This window comes from Polyodon spathula, chromosome 8 (genome assembly GCF_017654505.1).
Source record: "Polyodon spathula isolate WHYD16114869_AA chromosome 8, ASM1765450v1, whole genome shotgun sequence".
In the NCBI taxonomy this organism is placed as follows: domain Eukaryota; kingdom Metazoa; phylum Chordata; class Actinopteri; order Acipenseriformes; family Polyodontidae; genus Polyodon; species Polyodon spathula.
The window spans coordinates 39934877-39949985 of NC_054541.1; the positions used below are offsets into that span (position 1 = coordinate 39934877).

Genomic DNA, 15109 nt, shown 5'->3' on the forward strand with positions numbered 1-15109 from the left:
TATAGAGTTGATCCATGCTGTCAGAATATGAAAAGGTGTTGAGTAACTAAAAAGTTGATTAAACAAATTACATAAAGAATCATCTACTTTGAATGGGGAGAGAGAGAAAGAGAGAAGAGTAGGAGTGGAGGAATACAAGTGGTGGACTTGTGGGTATAGGGGAGAAATAAGTAAGTAGGTTATAAGATGAGAGATCAGGGGAAACGTGGAAGTTCAAGTTCCCTAATATTTAAGAAAAAGGTATGCCAGGCTGTGTGAGATTGTTTGGTAGAGCCACAAAGTGGAATTTTTTATTCATTTATTTAACTATTTATTTATTGAAGTGCTGCATGAGGTCCCTTAGCTAATGACTATGTGAGAGCGAAGAAGCTTGCTTCCAGGCCAGTAGGGTAGAGAAGGTCAGACAGTCAGACTGCCATTTTGTCAAGGGGATGTCACTGGGTGTTACACCAAATAATGCAACCAGAGGGTTGAGATTAATAGGCTGTTGTACAATCTGAGAGTCTCAGTGATAGATGTCCAGAATGGGATATGTGGTGTTTTTAAGCAATAGTCAGTGAGCTTCCCCCAAATTAAAAAAAAATATATATTTATGAACTTATACTATTAGTTGGACTATGGTTTAGGGCTAGTAGTCCAGACACGACCACATTGAGAATATGGCTGTAACTGGTGCTGTTATGAAGGGGAAGTTGTCCGGAAAAGAAAAGGTTATACAAGCGTGTATCCATTCAGCCTTCCAGAATCTGAATTACAAAAAAACAGAGTACGTCTTGTGAGCATGCAATACCTGTTCTAACCTCTAGTGAAACTGCATTGTTTTGTATAAATGGTGATTCACCACTAATTTGTTTTGCATACTTTCCAGATTTGACTACATGCACTGCATTATTTTAGGCATTTGCCATCAAATGTTTCATTTAGGGTTTGCCAGCAATCATCATTGTGAAGCTCGGTATATAGGCACCAAAATGGATATCCTTGCTAACAGAGCTCTCTAAAACATTACAGGAGCACTACGTTTAATTCATCTGTGAAAGATTTGGAATATAAGTGAACAAATTTGCCAGAACACATTGTTAATATGTTTTGTTTATACCAGAATTTCCCTGGACTCTTGTCAATAGCATAAACACAAGGTTTGGAGGGTCAAATCAAAGATTTTGTTGAGCAAATGCTAAGGTTGTCATTGATTAATCTGGATCTGGAATGGCTAACCTTGTACAAATGCACATGGTGCAATAAATACATGTTGACAAAAAACAGTTAATCATAATTCTACTAATCCCATTACATCAATTAAGAATTATTTTGTAGCTTTAAGAAAACAGATACAATAAACCGGCTGTCATTGTTTGCTTTATATAGCACACTCTATAACAGTATTGTTTTTAGTGCTACAAACAATACAGGGTTTATATATATATATATATATATATATATATATATATATATATATATATATATATATATATAGATATAGAGATAGAGAGAGAGAGAGAGAGAGAGAGAGAGAGAGAGAGAGAGAGAGAGAGAGAGAGAGAGAGAGCGAGAGAGAGCGAGAGAGCATGGACCCTGTAGGTCTTTAAAAGAGTACCTAAAACCTGCATGATAGAAATTTAAGTCCTGTAGGATTCCTACATGACGCCGGAACTGAAGTTGAGGGGTGATGTTGTTTCTCCTTCGGGGGAAGGAAACACAGTGCGTGCAGAAGTAAATTAAAGATGGCTGCGCTCAGTGGTCGTGGTGACTGCACAGATAATTCAGGCGGAAAATTAAAATCTCCTCAACTAACTCCACAGAAAGTTCGCCATTTACTAAACGAAGGGGTTGCAACGGAGGACAGTGGTCGGGATATGTGAGTGGTGCATAAATTGCTTTTTAATTTGCATGCATATTTTATATACCAATGCAGAACGAGCCTGATTTGAATGGAATTCAGTATCAGCACGGTGCTCGGACGAGTAAGAAATACGGTACAATTCCTGTACCAAAAGATTTGTTGGTAAGAAACATCGACGTTTCATCATGGAGAACACATTTATGAAGTTAATGGAAGAAGTTTTAGTTTAACTTTTTATCAATTTGTAAATATTAGTATATAGCGGGGTAATTTTGCCAAACCTTCAATAACACATGTTCTTAACAATTATATTGGTTTTGAGAAAATGTTTACCATGTCATTTTGATTTTTAGTGAAGAACCAGCTGCAAGCCTAGAAACTCCAAACCGCCTTCCGCAAGCTCCCTGTGAAACGGCAAGCAAAGAGGCGTTTTTCAGTAGAGTGGAAACCTACACAATATCCTTTAGTCTCATTTAAGCATTGGGAAAACTGCTGTTTATTCATTTCAGGTGTTTGTGTTTGTCTTGCTGAATTGGTTTTGAGATTGTAATACTGCCCATGAATTCAATTTAATAAGGTACATCTTCAATATTTGCCATTTTAGTGTGTACTAGAATAACAAGACGGATAATAAGCTCACTATGCTGTCTTCATCAATTTATATTTTATGTACAAGCTTTACGCTCCTAGTTTGTATATCAATTATATCATGTTGCATTTTTCTACTCTGATGCATTATGAGCATCAAAAATTTACTCAAAGCCTCCACTAGTGTTTTCTACTATTATAACAACCTTGACTTGCATAAAAAAGGAAAAACACTGAGTGAAATAGCTCGCAGCACTAGATTTTCAATATGTGGTATCCGAAGCATAATCAACAAGTACAGAGAATCGTCATCTGTAATTGACAAACCCAGGACTGGAAGACACAAAAAGTTGTCTAACAAGGATAAGCAATACTTGAAGATAACAACTGTTTCACTCAAGGTTTTTCCTTCTTTATAGTCAAGGTTGTTGTAATAGTAGAAAACATTAGTGGAAACTTTGAGTAAATTGTTGATGCACACAATGCATCAGAGTAGAAAAATGCAACATGTCTAAGCCTTTTGCACAGCAGTGTTTTATATATACATAGCTCTGGAAAAAATTAAGAGACCACTGCAAAATTGATCAAGAGGAAGGTGGATGGTCACTAGCCATCAAACAAAGCTGAGCTGCTTGAATTTTTGCGCCAGGAGTGGCATAAAGTCACCCAATATCAATGTGAAAGACTGGTGGAGAGCATGCCAAGACGCATGAAAGCTGTGCTTGAAAATCAGGGTTATTCCACCAAATATTGACTCATCCTAAGTTAAAACATTAGTATTGTGTTGTTTAAAAATGAATCTGAACTTATTTTCTTTGCATTATTTGAGGTCTGACAACACTGCATCTTTTTTGTTATTTTGACCAGTTGTCATTTTCTGCAAATAGATGCTCTAAATGACAATATTTTTATTTGGAATTTGGGAGAAATGTTGTCTGTAGTTTATAGAATAAAACAAAAATGTTCATTTTACCCAAACACATACCTATACATAGTAAAACCAGAGAAACTGATAATTTTGCAGTGGTCTCAATTTTTTCCAGAGCTATATATATAATATATATATATATATATATATATATATATATATATATATATATATATATATATATATATATAGTATGTGTGTGTGTGTGTGTATATATATATATATATATATATATATATATATATATATATATATATATATATATATATAAAAAAAAAATTTCCAAACTGCATATATAGGTATTGGTGATGGTTGACCACATGCCGCCTTATGTGAAAGCACAGCAGACTTAAAGCGCTTATTGTTGAACTGTCTGGTTTGTCATAAAAATTTTTACCCTTCCAACTGCAGTAACTTTGTTCTTATCCTTAACAAGATGTACTCTTTAAAATGGGCTGGAAAGCCACATGAACTTTCTCCATTGAAGTGCTCTCAGTATGGCTGGACCAATGTAGAATGTGACGTGCTAAAATGTTCATCCTGCCAAGCTTTCCTCTGTGCATTGCTACAACCAACGCAAGACATCAACAAGTGTAAGTACAATGTTACACATTCAGTATTCTCTATTCTGTGACACATCCTGTAGTTCTTGTCCGTTATACCAGACATTGATGTTTTGAAACAGTTAGAATGTAGGTAATGTTTGATTTGTAGTTGAATCTGAAGTTTGTGCTTGACTATAAGCATGGCTTTAGCTAGAAGAATGTTCACTAAAACATTCTATAAGCAAGGTCAAAAGCTTACTGGTATTTTTTTCTCCAGAAATAACATTTTAAAACTAAAATAACTGGTCAAAATTTTGTCTCCAGCATGCTGCATGAAGAGAAAGGTTTGTATTAAGTTGCTGTTTTTCTTTTTGCAGATAAAGAAAGACTATTAGGGCTGCAGAAAGCTTTGCAAACATCCCATGAGAAATTCTGCTTCTGGCCCGACTGTCCATGCCCAGGTTCTGTATGATGTTAATATGTTATTTGGCAGAATGCTTGCTACCCATACAGCTACACTTTGGTCTATTTGAAAATCGTTCTAATCTGTGGTCATGTTGATGTTGTAGATCGTTTCTGGACTGTACCCATCAATGAGCAATCGGTTCTTTTCAGTGGCTTTCTAGAGCGATATAAAAGCTGTTGCCTGCTAGAACTGCAGTTACCATCAATGAAGCCTGATGACCTCATAAACATGGTGAGTTTCAAAAACAACCATGGGGTGCACTCAATGGACAGATACAATAAAATGTATTGAATAAACCTTCCTGCATCTACCAGCATTTGTAAAGCTTATTTACTATTTATATAAAAAAATCTGAAGGAGTAACCTTATACAGTATTATCCAGCTAAATAGTAAATTGCTACACTTCTAGTTTTGGTTTAGTGTTTAGTGCCAACCTTTTTTAGTTTTGCCTGTTTGGCAAAAACAATTTTGACTACAATATTGTTTTTTTCATTCATGCATGTCACTTTACCAGTATTTTTAGTTTATTCTTTTCTGACCTTTTTGTGTGTGGTGGTTTTTTTTTTTTTTTTTTAGTCTCTAACTGAAGACATCATCAGTCTCCTTTTACAGCTGATTGAAGATGAGCTGAAGCAGGAAGGGGGATCACCTGTTAAATATAACACAGAGCCCCTTTCAGTACAAGTTGCTGCCTGCATTGTTGCACTTTGTGGCTGGACTTGTAGGTGAGGGTATAATGAAAAGCTTTGTGGGTCAAGATGAGCTTGCATTGTCTAGATTTGTTAGTTTGTTTTCCAAATGGTAAGAGAATTTTGTATTGTGACCTTCTTAAAATGGCCAGGATATATGATGTAAAAGCTTTGATCCAATTGCACGCTGACTCTTTCCCAAGCCCCCCTCCCCCTTTTTTTTGTAACTGATTTCAGTTTATTAGGCAGTCCAAGCAATAACATATACCTAGTTTCAATGTATATAGCAAGCAATAATGTACTTGTATCTGTTGTTGGTAGTCCGTCTTTAGACTCCATGAGCCTTCCAATTATCACCTGCTCCTACTGCATGCGGAAGGTGGGTCTGTGGGGTTTCCAGCAGATTGAGAGTGTCTGTTCAGAAGGGGACAGCTCTTTTGGAGTCGCAAGTACTCCATTGTCTTGCCATGATGGCCGGGGAGAAAAATTGACCCTAACACCTGCGTCCCCGTGTAGGATGGTTCTCCGAAGCCAGGACAGCACATCATCTCACACCAGCGAACCGGTATGATGTGACTGACTTAAACTGGAGAAACTTTAACTAGATATTTTCTATACGTTACCCTAACAATCCTATTTGATGCAGAGGCAGTCTACCAGGAAGCCAGGAACTGATAATCCTTTGGATCAGTAACTATGCAACAGATTTCAGACTTAGCAAGCTTAGTTGGCAATTAGAAAAAAAAAATGGCAGTTATTTAATCTCAGGTAGCCTGAGGTTAGATTTAAAGAATTTGGCTGCCTCAATTTATTTTCACATGTAAATTGAAAGTTCTGATGAGCTGCAAGGCACAAAGTAGTACAAGTCCTTTATTGCCTCTTCTCTTTGTTTCAGAGTGATTTAGTTCCCTCTCCTATTGTCGCCCGCACACGGAGCCAGGAGTTCCACAGCCCCAGCCCTGTTGATGAGACCACCGGCCCTGTGTTGAGGGGCAAGCGGCCCGTCACCCGCAGTATGGGCCAGGGGGAAGTGGTTGCCGTTGGTAGCGAAGTGCCATCTAGTCCTCAGAGGAAAGCGAAACGTTTGAGGCTGTGCTCCTCCAGTAGCTCTGTAAGGAACTAGGGAGGTCATGTGTTTTATGTTGGACTTAACTGTAGTTTCATGTATGCTGTTGGAGAAACTATATAAAAATGTGACAATAGAAACGGCAGTCTAAAACTTAAGTTTACCCCAGATTTTTCGACAGACATGTACAAAGTAACCTGCTGCATTAATGCAATTTTTTTTTTTTTTTTTAATTTTAGGACATAATGATCAACAGGAGCTTCTTTGACCCCATCTTCCAGCACAGAGACTGGTGCCCCTGGGTTCGAATGGCTGAGGAGGAGAGAGTTCGAGAACAGGCAGCCGCATCCAGGGACCACCCCTCTCAGTGTGGCATCACAGAGAAGCTGCAGCCTACATGGAAAGCAGTACTGGAAGTGTTTGTGTCAATGAAGAAATCTAATAATCCAGAGGGGGGCAACTCATCAGAGGTATGGAGATGATACTCTTACCAAAATAGAAGATTTTATGAACGCAATTTGTAAATGTGCAAAACAGTTGCTTCAGTTTGTACTAGTATAACTAGACAGACAATAAGCTCACTGTTGTCTTCGTCAATTTATATTCTCTGTACAAACTTTACGCTCCTAGTGTGTCTATCTATTAGATCTCTCAAATCTTGCTGCATTTAAACTGATTTCCACACCTTCTTAGTTGCCAAGGCACAATAAAAAATGTACAAAAATAAATAAATTTGCTTATAAAGTTATGTGGAAAATGCGTCTTCATCCCAGTTATATATCCCTTTAAGTGGCATGTAAAAGTGAAACTATGGCAGGTATAATTGTATAAAGTGATTATTATACTTTTTTTTTTAAATAACTTGACGCAGCACAGTAGCAGCCTAGAATTGGGTTAAAAAAAAGCCCTGACCCAGATCTTTCTGAAAACTAAAATTATTTGTCTCCTCTCCTTTTGAATCAATGAAGTGATGTATGCATACATATGTTTACCTTTTCTCAAATGAAGTCTAGCAAGGCATAATTGCAGGCGCTAGCTGGAAAGATTGTCTAGCTTATTTATGTTTTTAAGCCGTTTTTTTTCTTCTTTTTATTTCAGAGTCTCCATGAAAAATCCAAGAGAGTTTTTAAGATATTCCGAAGGTGGCAAGTGTCCTGCTCATCCTAATGGAATTTCCTTGGGATGCATCCGCATTACGTTGGTTGTGTGCTTTCAGCCACTGTGGAGATCTTATCTTTTTAGCTACTGAATGAGTTAAGACCAACTTTTGATGGGAACCCAATTTCATGTATGTGTATACCATAAATAAATGTCAGATTTTGACAACATAATAAAAAGTGCTGTGTGATATGCACTACAGTACAGTGTTTGAGTCGGTGTTTCTTCTGTCATAGTTGGCTGGTGTATGAGATCCTTGGTGATGGCTGTCTTGCTTATCTGGGTGATTGGAATTGTGTTATCTGCCGTGTGCTAGATAACCATATAACTGTGGTTTAGCATTATGGACTGGTGTTTCAATTGTTAATGAGCCTGTATGGAGCAGTTTGATGATAAAAATGGATATAACAATAGGATCTTTACGTAACATACATTATGTTAAGGTTATGTTATGCTTTACCTGAACATAAAAGCGCCAAAAACCATGCTGGTGTCAGAGGAAACAGTGTGTGTGTGTGTGTGTGTGTGTGTGTATATATATATATATATATATATATATATATATATATATTTTATATTTATATTTATATATATTATATATATATATATATATATATATATATATATATATATATTATATAATTTTTTTTTTTTTTTTTTTTTTATTAAACATGTGTGGAAACTGTGTAACTGTTGTGAAAATCAGGTGTCATTTTTTATATTAAAAAAACAAAACAAAAAAAAACAAGCACAATGACATTACGACTGTCAAGGTTTCATGTGAGTGGGTTTGCTACATTTGTACTTACTGTTCAAGTGCATGCCTTTTAATCCTTCTGCATGTAATTAATGGTTGAACATTTTGGGCTTATATGAATAGAACATCAACGATGAAGGCATAGCTTATAAAAAGAAAATAAATGTACCTTTATAAGTTACTTGCGTTTTCATTACCTCTCCAGATAAACTACCACAATGTTTCTTCTCCTGTTGCTTTTTCGATAGATGTTGTGAAAATGTATGCTGGATGGATTAAACATGTCTTTTTTGTTTCTTTGTCTATCTGTCCAATTCTTTCTGAAAATGAGGACCTGCTCATATAGACTGAAGACGAACGTCATACCTCCTGAAGCTTTTCCAACAAGGTAACCTGGAAAATGGTCAGGTTACAAAAAAATTCAGACATACACTTTTGTGAACATTTACATTTTTGCTAGTTTTCCAGGTAACTCGCGAAGGTGGTTTACAGGAGTTGTCTAAACGTTATTAAAAATGTTTTTTCTAAATACACTATTCTACTGTAAACTATAAGAACGTATTGTTTTACACAACAGTAGAATTTATAATTATCACCCTAATCATACTTGTAACTTTTAAATCTTTTAATTAGATTTCCATTTCAGTTGGAACTGAAGCACAAGTATATGGCAGGCAGTAGTGGGTGCTTTTTGTTGTCTCATAGATAACTTAAAGGCTCAAACATAAAGCTGTTACTTGGTTTTGTTATGTTTACAAAGCATAACATACAATAATTATAGAATAGGAATATCTGTCTATTATTGAAGCAATTTTCTTTTCATCAGAAAAGTTTATAGAAAGGAATGTGTACTACTGATGTCAACTGTTAGTTTATAGTGATGAGGGGATGATCTTTCACATAGTTTTCCAGAATGTAAACAAGAACGTTTCACAAAAAATATGCTACATTTGATTCATTTGGATTTCCATCTGTGATTGAAACAAACAAACACTGATAGATTTGCATTGGAAACAGCTGTTACCTTGGTAGTAAAGTAATAAATGTCAGCCTGCAGGCAATGTGCATAAAGCATGGGAGGGTTTGTGTGTTAGCAACAAAATTATCTGCACTGGGAACAATAATGGATGGCAGGAGAGTACCCAGTTGTAATTATGTTATTTTGGTAATGGTTTACATGAGAAAAGTAGCCAATGTATGCTGAAGCACAGCATTATTATTTTGGAAGTTTAACTTTTTTATGTATAAAGACAAATGACTGGCTGTAGTACAATAATTCAAGAAGGGTTGTACTGAATTTCTGGAAGGTAAATCTATGTAATACAATTTTCTCTGTTTGGAGAGAGTCAGGATGCTTTCTATTGCTATAGCAAGGCAATCAATCAGCAATACAATGTTATTGTTTCTTTAGAAATATATACAGCAGTATGTGCCATCTGCATCATTGTTTCTGTTTATTTGATTAAGGCCAAATTTAACGCTTTCCTTAAAATGATGTCTGTTTGTCATATTCTGTGTGACAGTAAAGAAAAAATATTCTTGTTACTGAGTCTGGAGATGTGGTAACCTGAGATTGGACTTTTAGTGAGTTTTGATTTAGAAAGACTTAATTCAAGTAAACATGATGCTAAGTCATCTACTGCAGGTGTTTGGTCTGCTTAAGTAAAGCAATGCATAGCGCTCCACATAATCTACATAGTGGGTTTATGCGTTGAAAAATGTACGCATTGATTTACATACGACATTTGAATTGGATGCATAAAGAATACGCACAGCAGTTTTTTCTACACTGCTTGAGTTTGCAGGTTATGTTTTTGTATATATTTACTTATTTTTTAACAGTGTAACTTTTTCCAGGGAGAGTGTCAACCCCCTAATGAGATTTACCAAGGTGTGCAGCATATAATGTTGTTTACAATCACAACCGCAGTTTCAGTGGATGCCAGCACGGAGATTGTGTTAAAGCCTGTTACCGGTATTTACTCAGCAGTCTGAGCTCTTACAGGATTACCACTAGCATTTGTTTCATAGTACGTAAATACCTGAATGTGTTACCTAATGCGAACTTCACAGAGGAGCGCAGTGGTCTGGAACAAACTAATATTTTCTGAAAGGAGAGCCAAGCCAAGCATATCAATCAGTCTTCAAGAATGAGATTAACAGGAACAGTCAAAGGCTAGCTCAGGTTATAAACTTCTGTTGAACTCTGCAGTCAATTTCTTCTCCAGAGTAGAATTTTATTCATGAATAAACAGTGCCCCTAAAAACTAAAATGAAAAGTCCAGATTATGAACGGTTTGAACTAGCTGTCAAGTTAAAAAGAAACATCCTGGTAAATGCAAATACACAAAACTCCACCAAGGGACTATCTGAAGAATAATATGCAGGCCTTACACTCCTATGTATCTAATATAAAGTGATGGCAGATGTTGCACTGAATTGAAAATGTGGTTTAATAGTGACTGACAGTAAATAGCATCAAGTTAGAAGAAGAAAACAAATGCTTTTTATTTTTTAATGACCTAGTCCAGGGATTCCAATCCTGGTCCTGGAGGACTAGTGTCCCTCCTGGTTTTAGTTCCAACTGTACCCTACATTACTTAATTGGACCAATTAAATGTTTATTAGAAGTTTAATTGGCCCAATTAATTAATTTAGGGTACAGTTAGAACAAAAACCAGCTGGAAACCGGCCCTCTGGGACCAGAATTGGACACCCCTGATCTAATCTGTCAAACACTGGTTTCTTTCTCATGATCCAATCTCTTATCCATCAGATTATCCAGAACATTGAAAGAAGACCATAAGGTCTATTCAATTGATCCAAAAGGGGGCTACTGTTTAAACAACTGATATTAGAGGTTATGAAATGAAACTTCAGAGCATGTTAGTATTTTTAGTTTATTTCTGTCTGTAGAAGGTATGTATTTAAATTATTTAAGTAATCACAGCACATAGATGTACCACTGATTAGATCAATTGAATAGACTCCAATATTGTTACAAAGGCTAAAACAACATTTTAGATGGTGACCCAAGTCTAAAGAGAGAACATCTAAAAGTGAATGCAGCTCATTGAGAAAGAAGGTAGTACAGCTAGAAAAACAAGATTCACTACTTGTGTGCCAACAGAGAAAGGTTTAATCTACTATCTTAATCTTGAGAATAATGGGAAAGGATAGTCTTGTTTATTGTTTTGCCTCTTGTAAGATTGTCGACCTTCGGAGGATGCAAGTATGGAGCATGCTATTGTTTCTTGCACTTAATACTACCAGGATCACACAAAAATTCCAACTGCATTAAGATCATGTGTATTTCTTGATGACATATCATTTTAATCTTATCAGCACTAGACAGGGCAGTGAAATTTATTATTATTATTATTATTATTATATTATTATTATTATTATTTACACCTGCAGTAATTTTAGAGCATTTAGCCATTTTTATGTTCTACACAATACTCCACTTTATGACTACAGGGTTTATGCTAGTTTATGTAATATTGCTTCAGACATGGCAAAGAATTCTTCAAAAACATCAAAACATTTGTCCTTTTTAGGTTACTTATAGTAATGTTGTCTGTACTTGTTTGACAGCAAATTACATTGAATGGGCATTATGTTGCTAAATAATATGACTAGCTCAAGGAGAAGGTTTTACAGGTTCAGTCCTGTTTGTCTTGGGTATATCTAGTTGAGTGCTAAGGCACCACATTGCCTTTGTTGATTTGTTCCCAGTGGACATTAAGCAATGTTACTGCCAGGGTTATTGGAGAATGAATCCAAAAGATCACTATGTATCCAACCATTTTACTTCTGGGTGATCAGTAATGTAAGGGAACTGTTAAGAAATTTGCAATTCCAAATCTAGAATTATGCTGACTGAAATGTACTGATTTAATTATCTAGTTGCTGTAAAACAGTTGTGCGTGACCAGCATGAAACAAGTAACTGTGAGTTCCAATTCACAAGGAGTTGTAGGAATGTCCATCAGGATTGCAATGTATCTCTAATAATGCTTCAACACAGTTTTATAAAACGAGGACAGAAACAGCTTAACCCCCAGATTGAATGTTGAGTCATTGACAATGCATGCAAATCCAGGATCTCCTGTGACTTTGCAGTAATTTGTGACTTTGCATCTAATAAGCACTTAATTGGTCCAGTTAAGTAATTTAGGATACAGTTGTAACAAAATCCAGGAGGGACACCGGCCCTCAAGGACCAGAATTGTCCACCACTGTTATATACCCTTTAAAATAAAGCATGGCCATTTTTACACACTTATGTTCTAAGAATGCAAACCATGACAACAGCAGTTAAATGAGTTGAATGAATGCTGCTATGGCATTATCATTACCAGCACTGGAAAGGCTCATTAAGAAAGGGGCTGCTGGGGCTGTATTGGGAGTGAGTTATTGGGAATCTGCTGTGGCTACAAAACCATTCACAGGCCACCTTTATTTAGATAACACTTGAACTTTAGTTTGCATAGACTTTTTTTTTTTTAATCAATGCATGTTTTATGGCATGCATGTAAATATGTAACTAAAGAAGCCATGATGCCAGATAGCAGAATCCACTGGTTGATTGGATTGAACATAGCTGTGCATGCAACATTTTTGTAAATCTTTTTATTTATACAACGTATTTTATCTTGTCTCATACCAGCTGCATTGGATTTCTTAACTGCATCAACTTTTTAGACCTGTTGCACTACATGTTATTAGTATTCATTAAAAAATTAATAGCAATGTCATTTGTGGGCAGTATGTTGACTGGGATAGGGTTGGGTGAGACACGCACCATCTTTAGTTATTTATAGCATGTCTACAATTTTTAGGGGGAAAAAATGCTTGTGATTGGTCGTATTATATTTCCATTGCTGGCAATACAGCAAAGACTTTTAGAAAGAATACAAGTCCCAGCACTCTACGTCCCACACAAAACTCCTCCCCTTACTCGATTGTCACCACGTGATGATGTCATCGGCGGAGGGATAGAAGCTTCAGGACAGAGAGGAGAGACAGGGGGGCCGAGGTAGAGTGAGATAGCTGCAGATAGGAAGAGTAGAGCTCAATTTATTTTATATCGTCAATAAATTTGTACAAGCAAGTCAAATATATATATATTTAAAAAAACCTGCCATTGTCAAGCATCCAGGTGTCTAACTGAGAAGATTAAAACAGTGTTATTCTGTACAGGGATATAAAATGTCGTCTCCAAGTCCGGGTAAAAGGCGAATGGATACCGACGTGGTGAAACTGTATCCTTTTCAGAACATAAACAGAAGAAAAGATTTTTATATTTAATGTTAAACATCGTAATGACAACAGGTGCATTTTGTGAATGTTAATGTTTTGTTAATTGTATTTCAATCGATCAGTAGGGTAAGACAGTAAGAAATATTTGATAAGGCTGTTAAGATTTTTGTAACTGTATTTATTTATTTTTTTTAATTATTACTATTGTTATTAGTTCTATATTACGATAAGATTAATAATGTTGCTACCATGAAGGTTGTTGTCTTTACGGAGAACATTTCAGGCAACATTGATTGAGTTGGCAAACAATAACATCGAGCGATGTTTAGAAAAAAATATTCAAATGTTTTAACCAAAATTTCCAAGCATTGTAATATGCAGGATATTAAAAACTACATTCTATATTTACTGTAGTGATAAAATTGTAATGTTCTGCGCTTTAAATATTTGAATCGTAACGTTTTAATTCGTTTTAGAACGGTTTGAGCAGTCCGGGTCAATAGCAAATGCAATTCCATTAAAATGTTTATTTAATCTCCACATTTTTTATACGATGCTTAATTAAAAGGGGAAAAAATGCAATTTCAGTGTTTGCTTTCTGGTTTAGAAAAACACACACGACGTTTAAAATAGTCTGCCTTATTCAAATAAGTTTGAACTGTTAAGTGTTTACCATGGGTGATTTGTTACATGGAAAGACACTGCAGTGTCTACGTATGCTAATACTATATACATATGAATTAGCCATTTTATATCAGATTTTTTTTATTCTTTAATTAGGTGTATTCTGGTTGAACATTTGAGGTAATTTTCATGTTTTTTAAATAGAAATGAAATGCACTAGATGAAGTCGCACAGAGATCACAAGGTAGGCCATCGTAATAAACAATTTGCATTTAAAATACTGTTGTGACTTGGGTCTTTGTTAAATTTCCAGTGTTATTTTTGAACTCGTGAATCATAGGAAGTGGGATAAAATTAGGCGTTTCTCATACATACCATGCAGCATTTAATTAGAGGTTTTTTATGTTGTTTTGAAAAGTTTCGTCACGATTTATTTGACTTCTACAGATACTGTAAAACGGAAGTTTTCTTCTAGTGACAATGGAAGTGATAACAGAAATAAAGGTTTTAGTTTGTAAGGTTGTTTGGTTATTTAAGAGAAGTCATCCCTTACCTTAGCTGTTTTATTTTAGCACTTGCCCTCTAGCAGAAACTGTTGGATTTCCCAATAGTCTGTACCGTTCTCGTTTTGTTTCCTGCTGAAGTGAAATACTGTTCTCTATGTAAAGAATTGAAAGAAAAGCTTTCTGACTGAGGTACTAGGGTTTAGCCTAGGCCTGTACATTTTGTATCCAAAAGCAGTAGTTGGCTGGATTTTAGTGTTTACTTTTCAACTAGCCAGATTTATTTGTAACACTTAAATTTTGGTTGATTTATTTTTTTTTTTTTTTACTTTTTTCTTTTAAATATAAGAACGTAGAATTTGTGGATGTCGTTACATAGTAAGCACTAGTTACCTTGGCCTAAATCTGATCTGATAAGCTCTTCGGTCGTTTCTTTGCTGTTTTATTACTAGTGTTTTAAAGACGTGAAATGTAAACTTTTCCATTTTCCAGTAATGTATTTTCATTCAGGCTGGTTTGTCAACCCGAGACTGCTGTGCGTGTAATGTCGCACTTATTGAAGCATGTATCCCCTAAATATCATCCGTACTGTCTTGGAGGGCAGCTGTTTTTGCCATCCGCCAATTTTATGTACGATATTATATGTGTTGAAGTCACTACAAGCTGGATACTGATAT

At 35.6% G+C, this 15109-nt stretch overlaps 2 protein-coding genes across 2 annotated transcripts in view; both read left to right on the plus strand.

Annotated features, from left to right (window-relative positions):
- The first annotated feature begins 1679 nt into the window (after positions 1 to 1679).
- Positions 1680 to 7488, plus strand: zc3hc1 (zinc finger, C3HC-type containing 1). Its single transcript, XM_041257933.1, has 10 exons — positions 1680 to 1858; positions 2197 to 2299; positions 3802 to 3952; positions 4282 to 4365; positions 4474 to 4601; positions 4948 to 5096; positions 5382 to 5625; positions 5956 to 6171; positions 6366 to 6596; positions 7225 to 7488. The coding sequence occupies exons 1-10, from the start codon at positions 1725 to 1727 to the stop codon at positions 7291 to 7293; spliced, it is 1509 nt and encodes a 502-aa protein (XP_041113867.1). The 5' UTR covers positions 1680 to 1724; the 3' UTR covers positions 7294 to 7488.
- Positions 7489 to 13034: 5546 nt separating this feature from the next.
- LOC121319946 (ubiquitin-conjugating enzyme E2 H-like) overlaps positions 13035 to 15109 on the plus strand; it is a 23351-nt gene continuing 21276 nt past the window's right edge. Inside the window, exon 1 of the mRNA XM_041257934.1 lies at positions 13035 to 13307. Coding sequence (XP_041113868.1) covers positions 13255 to 13307 — 53 coding nt within the window. The 5' untranslated portion in view covers positions 13035 to 13254. The remainder of the gene's footprint in view (positions 13308 to 15109) is intronic.